The sequence below is a fragment of the Blennius ocellaris genome, assembly GCF_963422515.1.
Source record: "Blennius ocellaris genome assembly, chromosome: 5".
Taxonomy (NCBI): Eukaryota; Metazoa; Chordata; class Actinopteri; order Blenniiformes; family Blenniidae; genus Blennius; species Blennius ocellaris.
In genome coordinates this window covers 23,951,744-23,976,182 of record NC_137654.1, presented here as the reverse complement: position 1 = coordinate 23,976,182, position 24,439 = coordinate 23,951,744, and the positions used below count along the sequence as shown (strand labels likewise).

Genomic DNA, 24,439 nt, shown 5'->3' with positions numbered 1-24,439 from the left:
ACTTTGTGAAGTCGAGCTCTTCTTCAGGTCTGAGCCCGATCCTCGGGGAGGCGGACGACACGCACAGCGTTCCCCTCGGAGTCGAGCAGTGAGCTCGTCAGTCGACTGGCAACACGCATCGGGACATTTCACCTTGAGAAGAGCTTGAGTTGTCCGCGGAGGTCTGACCGTGGGGTAAAGTTGACGTGCTGTTATTTTCTTCAAGTCGCCAATGTCTCGTTTTGTTAAAGTTTGCAGGGAAGTGGCAAGTGAAGCAGGTGGGTCGGCTCTCCCAGCACTTTTTAAATAGGATAGCAAAAGGTTTTTCCCCACGCATAGATGGCGCCGTTTACCTTTGGAATACAGATTCCTGATTGTCAAAACATTTCATTCACATAGTTTATGTACTTTTATTGAACGTTTTGTTAAACCTCACACAGTGTTTTCCAGCTTTCTACATAGCAACACTCATTCATTCTTGATGGATTTAATTGATTGAATAGGTATTTTTGTCGTCGATGGGCTCACGTGTGTTTCTTCTTGTGCAGACTGTTCATTTGATATGTAAAGGAGAGTAATGTTTTTACTGAAAAGTGGCTTTATTTATTCTTTCTTACAACATGTCGCTGTAGCATTTTACTGTACATACAACAGTCACCCACAAATAATAAATAGTATTTAAAGTCATGTATATTTAATAGTTACAGCACCGGTAGTACAAAGTGGATGTATTGCAAATTTGAGGAGGCAAAAAAAAACCAAAAAACATTTTTTTTTAAACATTGCTCTTGTTGTTCTCACACTCTGGGTGTTTTACATGGTCTTATTTATGCATCCACGCACTTTATTATTGATTCTGACATTCTAGAGTCAATTTCACATGTAATTAAAAAACAAAAACAGGCTGTAAAAAAAAAAAGACTATCAAAAGTTTTGTTTTGCATTCATCTACACAATGGTTGAGCACCTGGATAATTGGGGTTTTTTTTGGGGTTGTTTTTAATAAAATACGCAGCTCCTCGACAGAGGCTTCTTTAGCCCCGGGCACTCATTTCCATAATTTACACCGCAAACTTGAGAGTTGAGGTAACACCTGTGATTTACATAATGGAGCATGATAAATGCACATTCGTTTCAGAGACGGTCACGGTTGTTTTCTGCCAGAAGGATGTGAAGCAAAGTAAGGGGGAGCATGTACAAAGTTTTTATACACAAAGGACTCGTCATTGGTTTTTCCAAGTTGTTTTGTAAGTCAAGCGTCGTTATCGTACTCGGGTCAATGCAGCTGTTCTCTTGCATTTCTCCGTGCCTCTGTCCACTTTATGTCAGTTTCGCTGGCGTTCAGGTCACTCCTGGGATGCTCCTCTGTTCTTCTCAAAATATATCACAGCTGCTGATGTTGTTCTTCCCGTCTTGTGATGGATTTAAATAAAAGAGGACTAGTTGTGCTCACTATCTCCTCCTTCAAAGTGGGTGTCATCAGATTGAAGGAAGCCTTGTTTAATGGTTTTTGGGGTTGGAGGATTTCCCAGCCACTGACGCTCCCTGGCAGGCTGACGTGTCACAGATCCCAGGCGGTCCCTGGTGCCCAGTCCTACCTGCCCTGCCTGACTCTCCAGGCTCGCCCGGATCTCCAGGAGACCCGTCACGGCCATCTTTGACAATACCAGGCACCCCTGGAAGACCTGCGTGAAGGTAGTTTGATCAGAAGTGGGAAGAATGCGTCCGTAATCGTCACGTGCTCGGTGTAAGTACAGTGAAAATGAACATTGAGGACACATACCTTGGTAACCCTGGTCTCCGGTGGGTCCATCAATAGCTTTTCCAGTGGAGCCCTTGTCACCTCCCTCCCCAACATCACCTGAAGTCAAAACACAATGGTGGAAAGAATGCGTTGGTGTCATTTATTTCAAAAAGTAAAGTAATGAAGAGAAGTGTAACACCGAAATGTGTATAAGATCATTTCTTACTCGCTTATCTTTCAACCTTGTAGCCCTTTCAGAGGCTAAGGATCTTTATATCATCCTATAGAACATTTCTAAAGCTTGTGTTATCTCTATCTGCCCAATCTTCATATCTTGACTTAGGGGTTTTCTTTTAATTCCTGAAGCAAAATAATACAGAATTTGTAGTATTTTCCCATCAATGGCAAAAAAATAATCGCCCTCTACGTATTATCAATTGATCAAAGGTCTCCATTGACTCCATCCATCATACCTCTGGGACCTGGATCCCCAAGTTCTCCTGGAAGGCCTCTGTACCCTGGTGGTCCGCGAGTGCCCGGATGCCCAATGGAGCCCGAGACTCCCGGTTTTCCTGGAGTTCCGGCGGGGCCGGGGCGCCCAACCATTCCAGGTGCCAGGGGTCTCCTCAGGTTGGCGGCCAGCTGTGCGATCTGATCTGCGGCGCGACAAACGATCAGGGAGTCGAATCACAACCTCTCACATTTAACCAAAGAGTGACGCACGGAGGAATGATTTGAGAGCTCACCATCAATCATGGAGCCACACAGCTCTCTGATGTGCTGCTCGCTTGCAAGTTTACCCTGTAAACGACGAGGGTGTGTTGAGCATTGAAATGCATCCACCGATCAGACACATTTATAGCGTTGAAGAAATTTAACAGGCACTTACAGGTACGCCTGATTTTCCTGCGATTCCAGGTTGACCTTGTTCACCTTGAAAACCCATCGCTCCTTCCTTTCCTGGAGGCCCTCTTGGTCCGAACTCACCCTGGGGACCTGACACCCCCTTTGGCCCCAGTTCACCCCGCTTCCCAGACTGCAATCGGCAACAATCGTCAGTTAAGAAACTCCTGCCGCTATGCAAAAAAACTAATCAATTTCTTTTGAAACCGAAGCTAAACTCATTCGAAAAAAAACCCCTAAAAAATAAGATTTGATCACTGACTAAACGCCAACCGAGGAGCAAACTGAGTCAGTTGAGACGGCGTGTGGGCGGATTCATGTGGTGTCTTTGTGCTTGATAATTACTTCAGCGAACACGGCAAACAGTAAATGAGTCTGAGCGCGCGAAGCTCATCACTGCTGTATCTCTAATTGCATAAATTTTGCCGTAGCGTAATGTGCCTCGTCTCTCTCTCTCTCTCCCTTGTGGCGAAAGCAGCAAACAGGCCAATAAAACTTAAGCAGCAATACCTATCTCTAATTAATCCTATTAAACCTGGAATGCGAGGCTGAATCATGTGCAGTGACTCTCGACGAGTGGGCACCGGCTCGGAGCCGGGCGCTTGTTTTCAACGTTCCGGGAGAGAGCAGACAGCGATGCGAGTTTGGAACAAAACTTGTGCTGCCGATTACACCCACACACAGCATCTGATCTATGTTTGGTGCTCGTAGATGGACTGCATTTAGACAACTTGATCTGGGTTGTGGATTCACAGAGAGCTATGAAATGCTGCAGTCGTAGACTTACCGCTCCTTTTTGTCCAACTGGCCCGAAGGGACCCTGAAAGGTGGATATTATTCAAGATGAGTATTATAGCTATGTGATCTGACATGTATTATCAGATAAAGCAGATTTCATTCAAGCAAACGTCAATTAAAAAAGGCAAAACATATCTCAAAACATGACAATCCCTGCACCAATAACTCGTGTGACACCCTGAGCTCCCAGCAGACAACAAAGGGATTTTAACACAGATGGACGGTTTTAAAATTGATCCACGGACCAATGTGAGGCTTTAATACAGGTTAAATGTTCTCCCTCCCTGAGACGGGTGATAATTATTGCAAATAATACAAATACAGGATTCTTACTAACAAAGTGTGCGTTACTTACAGGTTCTCCGTTCTCTCCAGGTAAACCATCACTTCCTGCGACACCCTGAAGGAGCCAAGTGAGATGTGAACGATTTCATTATTTCCCACACATTTTTTTGTGACTGGCTGGACTCATTTCACATTTACAGTTTAAAAACTGACATTCAACAGCTTGCATGTTCACAATGGAAAAAAAATTCACTCACCATGTCTCCTTTAGCCCCAGAAGCTCCGACTGGGCCCTACAGGATTGGGGGGGTGGGGGTGGGGGGTAAATAAGAGCCATGAAGAAACATTTATGGAAGGTTGACCAGTGGGAAAGGGGTGGTGGGGTGGTGAAGGGAAGTATGGTGGGCTGTTTGAGGGGAACCAGCGCTGCTATAAATGCCGTCTTTGTTCTGTCCTGCGCTTGTGAACAGGAGGCCACTTTGTGTCTCCGGGCGGTCGTTTGACTTCATACCAATAAGAGGAGGGATGACCTGGGTATTGACACTCGGTGGCCTCCCATGAAAACAGCTGCGTGGCTGCAAATGTCTAATCTGTAGTGATGAGCTGGTGAGGATAAATACAGTATTTGGAAATGTTTTAACAACTATGAATCACTTAATCGCTTTCATATTGGACCTCTATTTCAGACAAAACGCATTTTCAGATATGACAGCGAGCGTTGGGAATCCTTTTTAGATACTCATGTGAACTAAATCATTGACATATTGGGTCATACTTTGATAAACATTTCAAGTAAATAAGTTGACTCTTTCAGTGTTTCATGTACAGAAGAAAACTCACCCTTTCGCCAAACTCTCCGCGGATTCCTGTTGGTCCTGGAAGACCTGGATCCCCCAAGGCTCCTTTGACTCCCTGTAGCATACGATAAAGAGAGTATGTAAATTAACGAGAAGAAAAACACAAGAATACTTGTAATCATCAGTGGTTTTGTCTGACCTGGAAGCCTTTCACTCCCAGAGGCCCTGCGTTCCCCACCGGTCCAATGCCTCCCTGATGAGAAAAGACGCATACAGTCAAACAAATCTGGCTAAAAAGAGCAAAACACTGAATATCAATGACTTTCCCTTCAGTTCGATCTGAGTGGGAAAAACAACGGAGCAAATGTATGTGATGCTTGTTGTGAGGTGTGATTTGTTATGCACCGCAGTGTCTGATCCGAGCGTGTTAATTCCTAAGCCGTTTTATCTTTCTTTTTCTTTTTTCTTCTCCTCGCCGCAGGGCTTGAAGCGAGAAAAAAAAAAAAAACACAACAAAGATCTCCCTGTTTATGAATTCCTCCTCCATACCTGCTCTCAACCCTGCAGGTATCCCTCCATTACTAACCACCTCCGCCTCACTAAACCACTGAAGCAGAAGCAACAATCTCCTGCACCATTGTAGAATATCATTAATTTTGAAGGCCGGTGGCTTGTTATTCTGCAACTCTGGCTAAACTTCGCATTCGCACTGTACGCTGCGGTGAATCTTTCTGCTTAACGCCGTCTCCCTTTTGTTTTTCAGTCATCGTGTATTCAAATGTGCACACAAGTTACTGAAGCAGTTTACAAAATAAAAGCGATGGAAATTAATTAGAAATGTTCTAAATCGATGAAATGTAAAGTGCAAGAAATCCAGCGGCGTGGAGTGTAAATAAATGTATGCGATGTCTATTCATTTGTAGTGTGATCCTGGACTCACTGCCACTCCTCTGGGTCCTGCGATGCCTCTCTCTCCCGGGACGCCGATTTCACCCTGAAGGTAAGGCGTTTAAAGAGAAGTGGGTGAAGTTTACAGATCAGCGAGTTCACTGGCATATCAAAACGTTGTGATCCTGCCCCTCAAACTCCCATCAGATACATACAGGAATACCTGGCTCTCCAGAGGGTCCCGTCTCCCCAGCTTTTCCTGCATCACCCTAGTGTAAAAGAGAGAGCCTTGGAGGTTTGTACCCTTTAGTTTTTTGTTTTTTTTACCAATTTAGAGTTTAAGTCGATGCACATTTTATGATACTCACAACTACTCCTTTAGATCCCTTTGCTCCAGCCTTTCCTTGCAGACCCTTGGATAGGGGAAGAAAAAAAAAAGCATTTGCACATTTACCTCATCACAGTGAGCAAGTTAATGAAAGGAGTGCTGCTAAGACTGGGGATACACTGTAGTATCAGGACAGAAAGTAAAAAAAAATAACAATCACTGAGACACTTACAGGAAGGCCATTTGGTCCTTTCTCTCCAACGACCCCATGGCGTCCAGCGTCGCCCTATTGTCAGACACAACAGTGACTGTGAAACTGTCTTACTTGAAGCAATGAAGTCACAAGTAATTTAAGTAAACGATCATTCAGGAGCAGCAGGAGTCCCCCACCTTGTCGCCATCCAACCCTGGAGTTCCATCTTTTCCATCTCTGCCAGGAATACCCTGTCAAAGACACCAGATAACTATCCTCATTGCTCTGAGAGAAAACGTATTGTACATTCTAAAATGTCTATTTTTGCACGTGTACACACTTACAGGTTCTCCTTTGGGCCCTGCTCCCCCAGGACCTCCTTTAGGACCGATTTTACCCTGGCAGACGACACATGAAGGCGTAAGTTTGGCATTTTGTGTTCCGTCATCCCACTGTCGCAACTTTTCGTCTACCACTTACAATTTCTCCTTTGGGTCCTCTGAATCCCTGCGGCCCTTTTTCTCCAGCGTCACCCTGGAGGCATCAGATGAAACACACACAGCTATTCATTGATGGGAGCAGCCATCGATTCTATCTGTGAGCTGTTTCAGAATCTCGCTTAAAAAAAAAAAAGAAAAAAGAGAGAGAGCTAATTATGCCACGAACAAGGAGAGACTCACTGTCTTTCCAATGATGCCAGTGATGCCAGGTTTGCCTCTGAAGCCTGGGAATCCCTGGAGACAAATGGAGGATGTGGTCAAAATAGATTTACAGGCACTGGTTTAAATGCACTGCGAAGTGATGTGAAGATAAAACGGGTCTGAGTGATGAAAGTATCTTACTCTGTCCCCTACTCCTCCCATCGGGCCAGCGAGACCTCTGAGACCACGTGGGCCCTGAAACACAAGATGAGAACATTAATCCCCCCCCATAATACACTGTATATGCTGCAATAAATTGCTATACAGTCGCACATAAAAAGGGAAATTAACTGAAGCGCTGAAGGATTTTTTTTTTTTTTTTTTTTTGATCCTCTTTCCATTTCTCACCTGCAGACCCACGGTGCCCGGAATACCTGCTGGACCTGGTGGACCAGCGTCACCCTAGAGACGGGACGGGACACCAAGTACACGATTAGATCACAGAAAGATGAGGCGCTGTATCCTAACCCCAAACAATAACGTGATTAAAAACCACATCTTGTCACACAAATGAACTCGCCTTCTCTCCATTTTTTCCAGACTCCCCCTTGTCTCCTTTGTGCCCTGTGTGACCCTGTGTGACAGTAAAACCGCAAAGAAATCAATACAGTCTCCCAAGTGCAGAGAGATTTGTGTGTTTTCTCTGCATATACAAATGGCGATATGCAAATCAAGACGCGCAGCAAGGGAAAACCCAACCTTGAATCCTGGCATGCCGGGGGGACCAGAAGGACCAGGAGGACAGATCGCAGGACACTGTGTAAAGGTAAGAGATTAAACCACCGAGGCGTCGACGGCCCCTCTGTCCTCAAAGAAAAATACCAGTCTGCTGTGATTTATGCTTTTTTTTTTTTTTTTTTATTGGCTGGAATCTTACCAGAAGGTCACCGCTAAGATCTTGAAGAGTACCAGGAAGACCCTGAGGAAGAGAAATGTTTTTTTTCTTCTTAACAATCAACAAGAGATCCATCGGGTGACTCTATTGTACCAATGAGCAACATTTTACGGAAAAAAAATAATTGCACTCACTGGTGGTCCGTCCGTACCAGGAGGTCCAGGAAGTCCTGGAAGACCCTCAGCACCCTGAGAAACATATGAGGAGGAAACGATGAGGAAACGCTTCTGCGTTTAAAAACAACTTTATTTATCAGTAATGATCTGCACTGTGTTCGTGAAGATAGCCTACATGTAACATTCAAAAATATGACTTGAGGTGTTATTTCTTTATTGATCAAAGGTTTACATAATCATCCGCTCTGGGTTTTTTTTCTTCTTCAAGATTTAGACAAATGTAGTGGGAAGAACTTTGTGTAGGACCTTTATTGGATGAATTAATATTCAGATATCTTTATTAGTAATTTACATCATAATCGATAATGGGTCTATTTAGGTATTTAATCTAAAACCGTAAAAGTCATAAAACACAAGTCCTCAAGAGTAATTACTTGTTATGTTTGAGCAGACTGAAAAGTCCTGAAAGAAGCATCACAACAATTCTAATCCTGGATCAAACTTTTCCCCTCAAAACTTTACTTTAAATCTTAAATTCATTTGAGGCAACTAGAAATCAAGGCACCCGTTTTATCAAAATGAACGTTTTCCCTTATAAACATGTAATTTCAGTTTCAATTTTCAATAATGATGCAAAATGTGTTGAGTTGGACATCAAATGGTGTTAATTGATTCTTACTCGGGTCAAAGAAAAGGCCTTCATAAACTGCTGGCCTTTTATGTGGGATAAATGAAACCTGAATGCAGTATAATGTTAATCGTAATAGAAAACTGCTGGTATTCTCTTTTAGAGATGAGAAATACTCACCACTGGACCCTGAGGGCCGCTGCCGCCTGGCAGCCCGTTGGTTCCAGGTAGTCCCTGCAAAAACAAAGTACATCAAATCTGTGTATAAAGTTTGAAAAACACATACTCGCAGCATGGAAATGAGCAATAATGGCCATTTCGAAATGATACAGATACACCACAGTCGTCAATCTATGCATAATATGAAAAGAAGCAGTGGTGCACTCACTGCAGCTCCTGGTCTCCCTCTGCCCTACGGAAGACACAGGAAGACAAATTAAGTCACAAACACCAAATGAATGAACAGATTTACTCACTTCATTATGAACTAGGTGATCAAGTGTCTCGTATGCTTGAGAAGTTTCACCACTATAAGGTGGGAATTCACTTTTCAGTTTGCAGCGAGACACGGCCGTCTTCACCTTGATGCTAGTAGACGGTTAGCAAAGTCTGACTAGAGCTGATAATAGCCTTGCTTCAACAGAATAGCAAAAATTGTGTTACCCAGCATGACATTAGTGCAGTCTGGGAAAAAAAGAAAAGAGAATCTGCCTCCAGTTTGATGATTAATGTGGATAATTAGTCGGTGTAACTGTGAAGTGGCTCCGCATCAGAGGACTGGAGGACAAACTGGTGAGTGTCTATGCTTGTACAGTAGTGTGTGTGTGTGTGTGTGTGTGTGTGTGTGTGTGTGTGTGTGTGTGTGTGTGTGTGTGTGTGTGTGTGTGTGTGTGTGTGTGTGTGTGTGTGTGTGTGTGGTGTGTGGTTACTTACAGGAGGTCCAGGTGGGCCAGCAGGTCCAGGTTCACCCTGTAGATAGAAGAGCAAAGTCACTCAAAAAACTTTCATGCCACTTTAATCTAAACAAACAAGCAAACAAAAAAGAAGTAGCAATAGATGCTTACTGAGTTTTTTTCAAGGATCAGAGCCGCTGCTTTTAAACAAATGTAAGAAGTTGCCACTTTCAGCTAATTATTGATATTTATTTGACTCATTCTTGTTCCTCAGATGCAGTTAACATAATTATGAGATACTCGTGTTTTTATTTTGTCCATTTTAAGCGGTTTGAGTTTGTTTTTGTGTTACGCGCTGTTAAGGATAGTAAGGCCTTCTTCGTCGATGAAGATTTTTTTTTTTGAGTTTGTGTGAACCTGATGAATGAATAGGCACCATGAAGACTACTGTTTCAAAGAAAATAATGATTTCTAATTGTTTCCATTACGGTATTGAGCACCATACTGTGAAATCTGCTATTATTATTAAGGATATTAAAACAGATCAGTGGCAATATGTCATAACAATGTAGAGCATTGCTAATGTAACTTGTTAAAAATGCATACAGGAAACAATATTCTGATTAGATTTTGGATGCATTGAGCCATTGTCTGTTTGGCCATTCCATTCAATCAAGTATTCACTTTGCACACTGTAACGATATTTAGTTTTCCCTTTTTCAGAACTAAAATCGGCTTCAATACAGATCCTCTATCCTCCTCCTCTCAGCCTCTGTTTACCACCTCCCAGCTGTGTTTGTGTTATCTACAAAGTGAGACGGTGAAAAGGCTCCAAACAAACAGGCCTGACACAGAAGTGTTTAAAATCCAGAACAGAGCAAACTGATCCACAGCACAGACAAAGACACGTGAAGTGGATAGACTTATAGTCGTACGTCATACATCTGCTGTGCTGAGCTGTAACATCTCATGGTTAGTCTCAGTCTCAGACAGTCTCATCCTGTCTGTCTTTCGCACTGCGCTCCATCCCTAACAGAGTAGTTATCGGAGTAATTAAGGACATGGGTTGACACCGACTTCCTCATTAAGCTGGCTAATTAGTTGAGTTAATGCGGGTGTTGGCGGAGGGGGGGGGGGGGGATTATCTGCTTTGACAGTTTGCAGCCTCACAGCAGACGTTCAATCTTTATTATTTCATATATCATATTCATTCTGTGTGTTTTTAATTTTCCTTTCCCTGTTCAAACATAACACGCTGGGTCGTTTGATGTCACACGCGCTGTAATTCACTCCTCTCGTGCGTCTGTCACTGGATAATACCGTTTACTCTCAGTGTCGAGAGATCATCATCTCTTACAGTCTCACAGATTGGTGAGAAACGCGGTGCATTCCAGGTCGGATTAGGGAAGCAGCAGAAATAAATCCGATTCTGATCCCTCATTAAAAATATTCCCACCAAGAGGCTGAGCCCGTTTGACAAATTCAGACTGGCAGAGAAAGCGTAGACCTTCTGCCTATTAGACCCTCCAAAAGATCTGTAAACAACAGAACCTAATCAGCATGCAGAGTCTGCATATATGTGTTCAATAGTGCTGCTTGTTATAGCGGTTTACTTTAGTTTGCCAGTGAAAGGCAGTGGAAAGTAGGTAGGAGGTCATAAAACTCAGCGCTGTGTCTTTTAAATGTATCCTCAGCATCCCATAAAGCTCACAAGACCAAGACACACTTACCGCTTCCCCCGGGGGTCCGTCCTTGCCAGCAGGACCATCGGGACCTGTCAAACCCTGAAGAGAAAGTGTCGCACATCATTACCTCTGCCCATCATTTCAGTTTTTAGAGCTTCTAAACCCCGTTCAGGCACTAAAACCTAATGTCCCAAAGCGGATACAAACACAGGTGCTGTGTAGATGTGCGTCTGAGGATTGACTATTATTGTTTAATGGACAACTCACATCCACTCCTGGGAGTCCTGGCAGGCCCGGCTGTCCCGATGTGCCTGACGTTCCCGCTTTCCCTTTGGGACCCTGCAGGGACGGAACAAATTCAAGCTTGTGTGTACCCGACTGACACAGCCGTCCAATATGGTGGCATTCTGATAAATTCACGAGTGAAAGAAAATGAGGCTGGGCAAACCTTGCACAGCATGAATCAGTATAGAAGATGATGGATAGATGAAGAAAATGACAGAGATAGTAGAGCAGTGTAATGGGCAGCATTGTGGCCTGCAGCCATCTTATTCCTGGTTTGGGTCTCGGATTGGGGACATTTCTGTGCAGAGTTTGCATGTTGTCGTGACACAAAAATGATGCAAGTGTGTGATTGTCTCTCTGTGTTTTCCCTGTACGGCCTGTCCAGGCCGCTTTCACTCAGATTCAGCTAAGACTGACTCCAGCACCCGTCACCCCGAGTTGGAGAAACCCATTATACAAGTAGAAGATGGAGGACTTTTGTATGACAACTTGACTTTTTTTTTTTTAAAGGTAAGTCTGGGTGGGGTTTTCTTTTTTAATCTTACAAAGTTGTAGTTTTGTTCTAAACTTGTATATGAAAATGTTTAATAGTTGCATTAACATTTACATGCAGCTTGTCCTCATTTCACAAGACAAGATTTGTTTGTTGCCATAATTTGCCCATTGTAACCATTGTACTGCAATATAAAGGTTCACAGCAAAAACCAAGTGTTTTCGGTGAATAAAACTGACTTTCTTCACTTTACTGAGATACTTACTTGTTTCCCTGGAAGTCCTGCAGGTCCAGGTTTGCCCTATTGATGAGAAAAAAAACCAGATTAAAAAATAATTTTGTAAAAAATTAAAATAATGAAATCTTCTTTCATAATGTTTTGTTTTGGAACTGTTGCAAACATCCAAGTTATTACAAATTGGGCTTTATAAGAGATTTTCCAGTGATTACAGTATTTCATTGTATACTTGGTGCATTAAGTGACTGAAGAGAGCTTTAATGTTTAGCTCTCTGGGTTGAGTGGAGAAGAACAAACATCACTAAATGGAGCTGAGTGGTCACATGATGAGAGTCAGTCTGGTTTGGATAGGAGAGGGGCTGAAGGTGCGGGGAGGAGGTGCGAGGTGAAACTCTAGATGGTCTCACAGGGTTGGGGAATGTATGAATAGGCCCACTGTGTGCCCAAACTTCACTGGACTCTCAAAAATAGCTACAAATAAATAGTTTGAAGGTCTTCTGAGACGTGTACCAAAAGCTTTCTGTGCGTTGTCGTCAAAGAGACATTTTGAGAAAAGTTCACAGACACGTATAAAGTAAAGGTTAACAAATCATGTTACAACATTAGAAAAGTTGTTCTTTCCACTTAGCTTCCCAGTAATCCAATTTCCACTTATATGCTGTGAAAATAGTCTCATCTCATCATTTTTATTTGTTTTTGAGTAAATGTCATATCCAACACATTTATCAAAAACTCCTCATCAGTTTATCTTCCGATTTTTATCACATTTGCCACCTTTCCTGACCAACAAAATAACTGGGTCATATATAAGAGCTCTCCACAAGGTAAATGCAATAAAATCAAGGTGAAAGGAGGCCAGTTTCTCCAGTAGCTTTTCAGTGAATGAACACTTTATGCATAACATGTAAAGCCTGACTACCTGACATGAATCAGTTATTATTTACACAGTTGTAGGAGGGGCTGTGGGAGGAGTCAGTGCAATAAAATGTAACATTTACACACATTCAGCCACATTTATGAGCAAGTGAATACTGCATTCATGTTTAACTAAGAACATCAAGAAAGAAAAATATAATCTGCTACTCCAGATTTGGTGGCACAAATTGAAAACTGGGGTGTTTTTAATGTTTGTCGTTTTTCATTAAAGAAATCAAAATATGGTTGGTCACAAAAAGAAAGTCTTGAGCCTGTTTATTGTACTCCAATCTGTTGGTTAAGTGGTTATTTCTAATTACAGTCGTACATTAGTTTTAGTTGCTCGACTTCAGAGTGGACAACTCACATCTGTGCCATCCTTTCCTGGTTCTCCTGTGGGTCCTGGTGGCCCAGCAGATCCTCTGGGACCTGGCCTCTGCGACAGAAAAGTAGCCAAATCATCCATTACTACCGAAATAATTCGAAACACTGGTGATTAAGGCGGTGCAGCAAATATATGCAGGATGCGCTCTTAATAAAACAAAGTAAACTGTCAAGGATTTCTTTTTTTGTCACATAAATGACACTTTGTCGTCTAAATAGTTGTAAAGCAGTTTATCGTAATAATAAAGACAATATTCTGTGGATGAAATTTAATAAAGATAATACACCTGCAAACCCTCGGATAACGGGAAACAAGATGCGTAAAAACGCCTTATTTCTCCTATTACGCACGCAAACGAGGCAGCGTTTTCACAAAAACGCGGTAAAAGAAAGAGTCTCCTGCTGTTCTCCTGACTAAATAAACGCATTAAACCGTTTCCAAATATTATACAGAGTTCAGCTCAGTCAGGGCCCCAGAGTGAACAGTGTCGGCATTGTGCGGCACTGATCTCCAATCCGCACATTCCACAAGTTCAGGCGAAAAAAAAAAAGAAAACATTACCCAGATTCTGGCTACTTGTGCGCAAACATGCAGCCACCTGCACACAAATTAAAACACTCACTGTGAGGAGATATATGAGAAAACTACCACGCGTGTCTACTTTGATTCCTCCGTAAATGTGGGAATGTACACCTGAGACCAAATATTCATGAGCGCACCGGGTTTTATTATAAGGAGAGCGCACGACAGGCCTGAAGTTGAGCTACACCCGTTAGATTTAATAATAATAAAAAAAAAAAGATTAATCCCATCATATAAAAGTCTTTCCTTAACTCTATGAATCACGCAGAGCAGCTTGAGATCCCACCTCCGTGAGTTGTGATGCAGGCGGCTGCAGGGACGTAGCCGCCGATGCGTCTTACCTGGGCTGAGGATGATGACAATAGCTGGCACAGTAAGAGCACCCAAAGAGCAGAGAACACCGCCATGTCTCCCCGCTCGCCCTCACACACCCGAGTTTATACGGAGAGAGAGAGAGAGAGAAAAAAAAGGTCAAATTCCCGACTCCCGGTTCTCTCTCGTTTCCCCCCCCCAGCAGCGTCGTTCGTGACGGAGCCTTCCTTGACGGCGCGGCGCGCAGCTCCTGAATGGCTTCGTCTTTGGTTCCAGATAAACCCGAGCCTCCAGCCGAAGGGGCTGAACTCACTCTGGCACACTGCGCAAAGGGGCGAGGGGGTGCGGGGGGGGGGGGGGGGGGGGGTTCGCTGAGTGCTGAAGAGGGTAGTGTGGAGGAAAAGGGAATCCATTTCGGACTCCCCAAAAAGTGGGTTGAGCTGAAAGTGTTGAAAAATAACCAACCAGCCAATTCCAAATAAACAAACAAACAAGCAAGTTCTTATTCTGTAGAAAAATCTCAAGATTGTCAAGTTAAATAATAATAAATTCAAATACTTAAGGAGTTTCAAAACTTCTGGAGTGGTTTTAAGAGAGGATTTAATGCAGTTACAGAGACTACATTTCCCAAAATGCAACTCACTGACGAGGCTGTCTGTTAAAAGCGCCTAGAAATGACTGTTGTATTTGGTGTTATATAAATGAAGTTGAATTGAATTGAATAACATTATAAAACTGGTTATGGATACTGCCATGATTCCCTGGTATTTGTTGTTATCAAACCACTTTTTTTTTTTATACTTTGCCAGACTAAGGATAGAAACCTGATTATATTGCTATACAAGTTTTGTTTTTGACATAATTATTAAAACTGCAATCATTGTTTTTTGTTTTTTTTCTTTCATGGCATCTTTTTTAGTTCACTCCTTTTGCCAAGGGAGGAAGAGAGCGATAAGTGCTGAGAAACTTTCCTGAAAGCTCTTCAGACTCGATCTTCAGTTTTGAAGAGGATGAGGAAGTAATTTCGACCAGAAAGAGTGAAGAGGATGAGGGGCATCGAAACACTTTGAAGGTGGAGTCCATTACAGTAGTATTGTCATTTTAGTGTGACTAATCCAAATATGCGGTTGTTGACTATTATTTTACTTTCCAGTTTTGCAGCTACTCAGCATTACAGATTGCCCTTTAAAAGTTAAAAACATATAACACGGGAAAGTTGTGGATTTATACATATGAAAACTTTTTCTCATATGTATTTTTCTATTTCCTTTTTTCACCTAATAGTTGGATTTTCCTCAATAGGTGTGAATATTTTAATGTCGAGTGAAGAGTTTACTGATAATAACTTCAAATCATCTTTCTGTATTCGGCATGAGAAGAAGGATAAAAGTCGCAAAGCACAACAACAGCACTGAAATTTTAACTGTTATTTTTGGAGAACGATATAACAGCTGTTTGACAAACATCTTGATCAGCTAAAAACCTTTCATAATGATCAACTTTGTGTTATTTAGTGTAATTTGAGAACAATGAACCATCCTTGTCCACCTGCAGCAGAGTAGCGCAGCACAGAGGAAAGCTGTGACTCATTGTTTCTGTTTATTATGCTTATGCTCCCAAAAAGGCAAAAACATACAAAACCGTTATAAATCTTCCATTTATTTTGTCAGGATTGATAAAAGTTTGCTCAACATAACATTTTGGGGCCCAAACCAACATTAGATGAACAAGAGAAAGTGGACAAATCTTCAAAACTGTTACTTTAATATGTTCATATTTAATTTAATGTTTACACTTCTTGTTGTGAAGAGAATTGGTGCTGAATTGTTCATCTCTGCTCAGGTGATTTGTCTCAATCAGTCCTGTGATGAAGCTTCACCCTCCCACTCAAATGAAGCATAACGAGGCTCAATGGATTTAACCGAAACGTTTGCTGGTTGATTTGTTGTTTGATGAGAAGAAACAGACCTTATTGATCTCCGTGAGGAAGTTACCTCTCTGCATTTAACACATACTATTCATAGTCAACCTGGACTGCACATGCTGGGCTCCATGGGCTCTGAGGTCCAGACCATTGTTCAAGGCAGTCGCTGTGCCTGAGTTTACCCAGCAACATTTCAGGGGAAAAGACATCGCTTTTGAATTTTCCAACCTGCAAATCTCCGAAAACAACGTTGTTTTTCTCACCTTCTCCTCTACTGCCCAAGCACATACAGGTCCCAGCTTCTCTTTGTACACATTCACCTCGAGTTTATTGGTCGTTGATGGTCAATCACTCCTGGAAATAGTGTTGTCAGAGTCTGGTGCTGTTGTGGGTCTTTACCTGTTAAAAACAAACTGCTCCATTGAGGACTTATTGTATCTGGCTCACAGTGGATTCAATGTTTTTCTACCTCAGTTGCCCTGAGAGGACTGCGTTAATAAAAAAAAAACAAAAACATGCAATCACATCTAAAAAAAAAACCCCGAAATTGACTTTATCCCTCATCGTGGAGGACAGACTCTGCTCTAAACTTAAAACAATCTGATAAAACTCCAGACTTTTATTAGTTTTTAAAAGAGAACAGTAAGATTTAGAGATTCGTATGAGCAGTTCAACAACACACACCAAGCTGAGCCTCTCAGCAGTGTGTATTTTTTGTGTGTGTTAAAAACCGAGTTTCCTCACGCCTTCAACTCCCCACTGATCCTGAGGCCAGAACAAGTCGTGTTGCATCAATATCTCTGTCATCTTTACTTTTTCTTTCCTCCGCTCTGAGTCATACACTTCATCGAGACTCGAGTCTGCTCACTGGAAACAAACAAAAAAGAAGGAAAAAAAAAAAGACTGATATTTCTGACAAGGTAGCGCCGCACTGCCAAAAACCAGGGAAGAGAAGCGAGAGCTGACATCGATCACATTGTTATTTTTAAGACATGCGATTTAACCAACAGGACTCGACGGGGTTCAGAAAATAGTATAACTTTATTCTGCTTTATCATCAGCCAGGTATTTAGTTAAGGGGGAAAAAAAAAAAGTCATAGAAAGTTCTTACCATTTCATTAGGTAAATACAGTAACTTCAACAAGTAATAGTGAAAATCAAGTGCAAAAAAAAAAGCAATGTATCGATATAATCACCCTGGCTTGTGGATATTCGTGGACTGCAATCATTTCAATTTAACATACAGAGACATTTTTAAATACAGCCAAAGCTTCATCGATTCTCCCTTGAAGACAAACACATTGTACAATCATCCAGTCTTATCACATTTTTTTTTTCTTTTCTTTTTTGGCAAAGCTGTTCAAAAGTCGACTTCTTTTCAAATCTGCATGAGAACACACACAGACTGTGCAACATCAGGAAAAATAACTTAAACTGTGTAATATGAACTCTCAGCCAAACGCTGCGTAGAATAAAAACATCCGATAAACAGTCAACGACATTCAGTCTGAACTCATTTTGAAACAGCAGGGTCCAACAAAAAACACGAGAACCATTTCTTTTTTTTTTTTTGAACTCGCAAAAAAACAGAAAAAGGCTCTTCCAATTCTTTCAGTGCAAAAAAATACTCAAATGTCCAAAGTATTAAGGAGTTAAAAATGCTAAATCCTTCATTTTATTGACAGACGCCTTCTATGTACTTTATTAAGTATCTCCGATTGACAATCTGCATTAATACCTCGAAGTTTAGTTGTTCAAAACTTTACGTAAACACGCCAGTAAGCAGCTTTATGGTCCGATACTTCACTACTTGTCGGGAGCAGTTTTCCGATATATCAAGACTTTTAAGTGGCACTGAATATAATAACATAATAAAACCTCGAGTTTAGTCTGTGACTGCTGTAGTTTTCCTGCTGTGTTCGTGTGCAGCTTGGATGTGGGTTTTCCTTCACACTGTACCGACGAGAAAGGAGTTCATGAAAGTTTGCCGATACTTCCGGGCTGTTTACAATGTTGGGTCACTTCAATGACGAGCTCAGCCAATCACTGCCTCTTGTGTGGGGACGAGTGTGTGAGGAGAACGACTTCCCACTGACAACCCTTTAAATACAAAGGGTTTGTATAGCTTATACAAAGTATGCGTTTCAAACACAGCAAGGCTTTTATATTGATTGGACAGAAATCGCATATAACCTACCAGAATTGCAGTTTTTGTCCTTGAAAGTTAATTTTCAGTTGAGAAGTATTTCTGTATCAGTTTGGGGGGGGGCAAGTCAGGTATGGAATCATCCCTGGAAAGTCAAGTTACTACATTCCCCTCAGTGATGCCGCGACTAGTTTAACGCCGTTTTCAAAACTACATCGATCCGATCCTGTAAAAACTAGGTTTGCAAAGTGGCTCGTTTAATGTTTTACAATCGACGACGTAGCGAGAGAAGAGCTTCAGAGCTTCAGAGCCCATAACCTGGAACCTTTTAAAACAATGATCGGCACAAATAAAACTGCTCCTTTTAAACACTTCTGGATTTGTTAAAGAAAAGGAATGAAATCTAGAATAGCACACGTTTTACCGCTTAATTTTGTCTGAGGGTCAAGACGTAAGAGACGCATACAAGCCCCCCCATTAAAATGAATTGTTCGGTTTCAACTGTACGGTAAAAAGAATTATCTCAACATCAAATATAGTAGAAATAAGGCCTAGAAAGTCTTTAACTCTTTCCCTAATTTTACATTTAGTTGAAGTTCAAATGTATTGTCCCCTACAAGCATTCAGTTCGTTGAAGAATCTTCCACAGGTTGGTTTGCGCTCGAAACGTTCGATTCCATATCTATGTCTGGCGCCCCGCTCCCATTCGTCTGTTCCTCTGCGCCCGTCCCACTTTTCGCCAGCGGCCCATTTGCCGCGGGGAGACTCTCCACTGGCGTTTCTTCTTCTTCTTTTTTCTCCGGCACTTGATTGAAATCAGTCCTTGGGATTTTCTCCTCCCTCTCCGACGACAGCGAGGGCGAGTGTTTGGAAGTCTTAAGAGGAGTGTGCGCCGACGGGCTCGTTTGACCGGCGGCTTTATTGACGGAAGCTTTCTCCTCCGCCTGCCCGCCGGCCGACTCCCCGGCGGAGCCGTTGCTCGGCGGCGCCTCGGTGTCCTCCCGCTTCTTCTTCGGTGGCTTTTCGATTTCCCCGTCCCCATCCGCTTGCGTATTGTTGTCGGCTTCGCGCGCGGAGTCGCTGGGCTTCTGCTGCTCGCCGTCCGCGCGCGGCTCGGTCTTGCCGGGATTCGCCGACTGATCCATTTCATCAACGTCGTACGCGACGTAGTTTCCGTTCTCTAAAATCTCCTCGCTAGACTCGACCTCCACGAACCCATTTTCGACAGCCTCGGCGTCTGGCCTCGGCTCAGGGGACGTCCCAGACAGTTTCTTGTCCTTAGTTGGCGTCTTATCAGTCCTTTTCTGAGTCTTTGCAGCATTATCAAGTCCGTCCTCCTTCTGATGCGCGGTGTCTTTGCTTTTCCCCTTTGCGTTGATGTCGTCCTTTCCGTCCCCATTCCCAACAGCGTCCGATTTCTTCTCCGCCTTTTTGAACTGTTTCTGGATCTTTTTCGGACACCACACGAACTTGTCCTTTGGCTCGAAGTGAATGTAGGCGAAGCGCACGAGCTCCTGCCGCTCCTGCTTGCTCCGAACGGCGAACAGGAAGTAGTCGAGCACGCTTCGCTTCACGCTGCTCAGGGTCTTCTTGACCAGAGTCTCCTCCAGAAAGAAGCGCACGAGCGGGGCCTGGTAGTGCTCGAAGCCCAGCTCTCCCAGGCTCTTCAGAATGCGAGTAATACGCAGGTTGTTGTGCATATTCCTGCGAGGAAAGAGATGGATGCGATTGTCTCGAGCTGCATTCACAAATAATAGTAATAACAATAACGTGCCCCTGGAAATAACCCGCTGAGAGTATTTACCGCTCGAGGTTTCCAAAACGCTCCTTCCAATTTTCTGCACGTTTCACCTCGCCCTTCTCCTTGTTGACTAAGCGGATGCCATAGAAACCCAACATGAGCTCATAGGACTCCACAAGCCTCCTTTTGGCGTCTTCATTCTTCTTGAAGGCCTAATGGACAGAGGAATACAAATAATAAGAGCTGGAGATAGAAACATTCAAATTAAAAGAAAATCTCTTTAATCTGGACACAACTCCTGCAAAAGTATTTGTAAATGTTAAATAAAATGTGTGTCTAAACAGATTAACAAAATTAATTTTTAAATGAATCACTAAGAAAAATGTTAATCACTCTATTATTAATCTTTTGGGTTTCCTCAGGCTGCCTCCCACAGTTCCGACATGCCTTGTAAAATTAATCAATGACTAATTTCCATAGATGAGTGAGTGTGTGTGTGTGTCTCTGATGGCAACTTGTCCAGGATGGGCTCCAGCCCCATGACCCCAACTGGGATGAAACGGGTAAAGAAAATGGAGAGATGGATCGTAATGTCATTATAAAAGTGGGGACTTTCTCAATCGACGAGTTACAAAGTGAAGGGAAGGTGGTGTGTTTTAACTGTTCGGCGCGACTCCCACTGTGTTCTGTCCCGTGGGAAACGAGTCCAAACGGCTCTTTAGAGTGTTGAAGGTTGCCCGACCCCTGGTTTATTGGATAGGAGTCTTGCCTGTCATGGAAGAGATTTGGGTTCGAGTCCAGGTGTGGTCACATTTTTCAATTTTGTTTCCCCATTGTGTCACGTCATCCAAATATCTTGTTTGGATGTCCATATGACGTCCAGACAGGACGGCCATGCAATGTCCAGGGAAAAAAAAACAACCAACTTTCATTCTGGCTTCTCTGAAGACGTCTTCTGGAGGTATGGAAGTGACGTCTTAAATTGGAGCGCTCTTTGCTCAGTGGGCGCCTTTTGGTACGTGTCCACGGGATCTGTCCATTTCCAGCTTCCCATTCAGTGTCTATGTGAAACCCAACGTGGTGCATGCTGGGTGTTTTGCTGAGCGTCACCCTGGAGTTCACTTGCATTAAGTAGAATCCGCCAACTTTATACAAATGAAACGGAGGAAGCAAGGCCCCAACGACTGTTTTTGCAATAACAGAGAAAGTTTGTGACCGAGCCGTTGGTCCAGTTTGAACTCCAGGAGCAGACGGTCCTCCGAGACGAGGCGTCTGTCCAATCAGGATCGTTGGAGAAGAAAGTTAAACGGGAAGGAAAGACACCACCGAGACACCACCTCCTCCTCATGGCTCATGACACGCCCACCAAGCCATCAATCAAAGTTCTTCTTTGTGGCAACAGTGTGAACGGGTGTATGTTGTGGTAGAAATCGATGTCATGGTATGAACGTCTGATGGCGTTTACATCACACGGCGTTCTTTTGATTCTACACGTACCTCAATTTCCTTCCTGGTGAGTTCTGAAGCCATGTAATTAACCCCCGGCTCTCGCAGTGGAAAAAGCCTTCCAGTGAAAAGATGATTCAGGGGAGAGAGAGAGAGAGAGAGAGAGAGAGAGAGAGAGAGAGAGAAAAAAAGGGAAACTAATCAACATCTAATGAGACGACTCTTCACTTCAATGGAGATGATGTCAGGTGTATGACTAAACATTTTCCAGCCAAAACAGCACAGCGCGCTGAAGCTTTGAATTCTAAATATTTTTTAATCCACATCATCAAAAACATCACTGTAAATATGTGTTAACATTGATGCTCCAAGTCTTCTTGGTAATCTTTAACTGATGGGTTAGATTAGAAAGATCAGGCAGCTTAAATGTTTAAAGGTTGATTTAAAAATCCAAAAGATATTTCTGCAATTTAAATGGTTCACTTCTCTAATTTAGATCAAACAGCCTTAAAAATACCCGTCGCACATTGAAGGAGCAAATTTAAACCTTTTACATGGTAAAAGGACGCATTAATAGAAAGCACATACTCAACAGATTTCATCATTTTATGTCAACTATGTACATTATTTATAACCTTAACATACAAGATCTTTACATACTTTTTAAATATTACACTAACATTAAATGACGTGATTTTTTTGCACTCAAATTAGGAGAAAATCCTTCACAAAAACATAAAATATGGAAAGCTTGAGTTTAGATAGATAGATAGATAGATAAATACTTTAATGATCTCCAAGAGAAAGTCTATTTAGATAGCGTCATGATTAGCTTTCTAATACTATATATAAATGAGAGGCGACTTCTTCAACTGTGTGCATTCCAGTAAAAGAAAAAGGCATAAAGTAAGAGCAAACTTAAAAAAAAAAAAGCACTTTATGCACCTCCAACTCTGTTTATTCAGTCTTATATTCGTCATGGATGAATGACTCAGCGCTGCTGTGCAAGAACTCGAGCACAGTCCTTGCTAAGGCCACCGAGTTCTGTTGTTTCAGATCAGACGACGCCGAGAGATAAAGCGTCAGACGGTACGTACCACTGAATGTAAGAGTGAACTCTCTCAAGTCTTTTGTAGTCGTTCTTCCACTCTTTCAGAAACGACTCGATGTAGACATCTGTACAGAATGAGAGAGACGGCTTCAGACACCGGCACAACAAACTTCGGTACGGTGCTTGAAGACGACGTGTGAAGGTCTCACCATCAGGAGCAGAGGGAAATTTATTAAGGTAAAACTGTAAATTGTTCATCTTGTCCTCCGAGCACTCGTCGTCTGTGAGGTTCTGGCAAAAAGAACACGGGAAAGAAACGTGATCACCGAGGGAAGGAAAACGCATAAACTGATGTTCTATGAGTAGGAAGTTTGTTGAAAATCACTTCCAAAATCAGAAATTGTTTGTCTGCTTGAGAAAATAAAGTTTAAATGGTTGTTTCCAAAGACAGACTGTTTAATAGACGGTATTATTCCATTACGCCATAGCCAATAATGAAACGTTCCTCTGGTAGCAGATTTACTTTATTCACATCTATTCATGGATTTGAGGATCTGAACAGGTCTTTCATGGCAGTATCACCGATCTCTCAGCACTGTGTTGAGAAAAAACAAAAAGCAACCACAAAAAAACAAACAGTTTTATTTGCTTGTTGGTTTGGTGGGCTGGATTTGAGCATCGTGTGCCCGTTCTGGCCCACGGGCCCTATTTTTGATGCCCGATGTGCTTCAGAAAACCCTTCCATAGCTAAATAAGGAATGATGCTGAATTGAAGCCATATATGAATCTGATTTATCTTATTCATTCAATTTGTATTGTTGTTAAAGAATACCAGCACCTCTATTTAAGAGACTGTTCCTTAACTGTATATGTATGTATGTATGTATGTACACACACAGCATTAAGGTCAAACCCAAAATAGATTAGACTAAACGACAGCACTGGGAGGAGAATAAGATGTGGATGTTGAGGTTTTTACTCACTGGGTATCCTCTTCTGTAGTTCTGCATGTCCTTCGCTGCTCGCATGTTTCTGGGCGTGTGATGCCACTGCAAACACAAGTGAAATTCACCTGGCGTTAAGAGACCAAATGGAGATAAAAAAAAAAAAAAAAGGAAAGGAAAAAAAAAAAAAGCATCTTGGCTTGAAAAAAACCCCAAGATGCAGGTGTTGTTACTGTGTTAGTATTGACGCCAGGGCCGGTGGCGACTGAGGAAAGCTGGTATAACAAGTTAACATGTAAAGGCCGGGCTAATCCCCCACAACTACCGCCTGATCGATTCAGTAACAATTCGCCTTCATGTTTGACCTCACAATCAACGAGCAGCGTGTTGACTAAGCAGTCCCGGGTGAATATTTAGAGGCAAAACCAGCGAGTTTTAACAAGATTGGAAAAAAAAAAAAAAAAAACGGAGCTAAAGCGAGCGGAAGGCTAGGCTAGTTAGCAGCACTGCATCGACGAAAAGCTAACATTAGCTTTCCAGTGGAAGCAGACGACTGACCGGCGACAGCGGCAATCACTTCACGGCAAACATTGGGGGTAAACTAGTGCGTTTTGGTGTGTGATTGTGTGTGTAAGCGATAAAGAAAGTACGTACTAAACCCCAGCTGGATTTGTTTTTGTCTTGACTGGAGCGCCGGGTCTGACTCTCTCCGGCCGGGTCGTCTCCATCACTCTCGGTGTCCCAGGTCGAGTCGTAATCACAAAAACATTCGTCCTCCATTATTTAAATAAAAAATAAAAAAAACCCCAGGGGGGGAGGGAAATAAAACGGGAGGGAGTTGTGACCCGCTGAGACAAAGCCAACGTGTAACCTGGAATAGCACTATAACCGGAGGATGAGTCTGGTTACACTTGCATGTTCAGGTCGGACGGGGACGGCCCTGACCATCCGTCTTCACGGTGAACCATCGTCAGACAGCAGCGGCTCGGCTCGCGGTGCAGCACTGCCGCTGCCTTCACGTACCCTCGGAAGACTGAAGACTTTCACACCGAGTCGCACAGAAAGCAGCCAACATATAGATTTTTTTATTTTTATTTTTTTTAAAGGACACATAATCCTTAGTAAAATTCCAGTTTATTTTTTT

The 24,439-nt window shown here is 42.6% G+C and overlaps 2 protein-coding genes across 2 annotated transcripts; both read right to left on the bottom strand.

Moving 5' to 3' along the window:
• Positions 1-651: 651 nt before the first annotated feature.
• col9a3 (collagen, type IX, alpha 3) lies at positions 652-14,335 on the bottom strand. Its single transcript, XM_080497420.1, has 32 exons — positions 14,073-14,335; positions 13,132-13,200; positions 11,877-11,912; positions 11,101-11,172; positions 10,879-10,932; positions 9,189-9,224; positions 8,644-8,667; positions 8,436-8,489; positions 7,646-7,699; positions 7,494-7,535; positions 7,316-7,372; positions 7,137-7,190; positions 6,965-7,018; positions 6,758-6,811; positions 6,596-6,649; positions 6,396-6,449; positions 6,260-6,313; positions 6,113-6,166; positions 5,955-6,008; positions 5,763-5,807; positions 5,610-5,663; positions 5,447-5,500; positions 4,706-4,759; positions 4,550-4,621; positions 3,967-4,002; positions 3,780-3,824; positions 3,414-3,446; positions 2,613-2,759; positions 2,470-2,524; positions 2,197-2,379; positions 1,763-1,840; positions 652-1,664 (listed from the first exon to the last, which is right to left on the bottom strand). Exons 1-32 carry the CDS (start codon positions 14,136-14,138, stop codon positions 1,480-1,482), a joined length of 2,037 nt encoding a protein of 678 aa, XP_080353546.1. The 5' UTR covers positions 14,139-14,335; the 3' UTR covers positions 652-1,479.
• Positions 14,336-16,996: 2,661 nt separating this feature from the next.
• ogfr (opioid growth factor receptor) lies at positions 16,997-24,268 on the bottom strand. Its single transcript, XM_080497421.1, has 7 exons — positions 23,950-24,268; positions 23,335-23,400; positions 22,561-22,642; positions 22,398-22,476; positions 21,352-21,418; positions 19,918-20,066; positions 16,997-19,817 (listed from the first exon to the last, which is right to left on the bottom strand). Exons 1-7 carry the CDS (start codon positions 24,073-24,075, stop codon positions 18,737-18,739), a joined length of 1,650 nt encoding a protein of 549 aa, XP_080353547.1. The 5' UTR covers positions 24,076-24,268; the 3' UTR covers positions 16,997-18,736.
• Between the last annotated feature and the right edge of the window lie 171 nt (positions 24,269-24,439).

What these genes read in the sequence shown, in the direction of transcription:
- col9a3 (XM_080497420.1), bottom strand. Translation starts at nt 14,138, where the DNA reads ATGGCGGTGTTCTCTGCTCTTTGGGTGCTCTTACTGTGCCAGCTATTG. An exon ending in CTGGAGAGCCAGGTATTCCT is followed by an intron (nt 5,501 to 5,609) that starts GTATGTATCTGA and finishes CCTTACCTTCAG; the next exon opens with GGTGAAATCGGCGTCCCGGG. An exon ending in CGGAGACCAGGGTTACCAAG is followed by an intron (nt 1,665 to 1,762) that starts GTATGTGTCCTC and finishes ACCTTCACGCAG; the next exon opens with GTCTTCCAGGGGTGCCTGGT.
- ogfr (XM_080497421.1), bottom strand. Translation starts at nt 24,075, where the DNA reads ATGGAGGACGAATGTTTTTGTGATTACGACTCGACCTGGGACACCGAG. An exon ending in ACTACAGAAGAGGATACCCA is followed by an intron (nt 22,643 to 23,334) that starts GTGAGTAAAAAC and finishes TCTTTTTGCCAG; the next exon opens with AACCTCACAGACGACGAGTG. An exon ending in ATTTCCCTCTGCTCCTGATG is followed by an intron (nt 22,477 to 22,560) that starts GTGAGACCTTCA and finishes CATTCTGTACAG; the next exon opens with ATGTCTACATCGAGTCGTTT.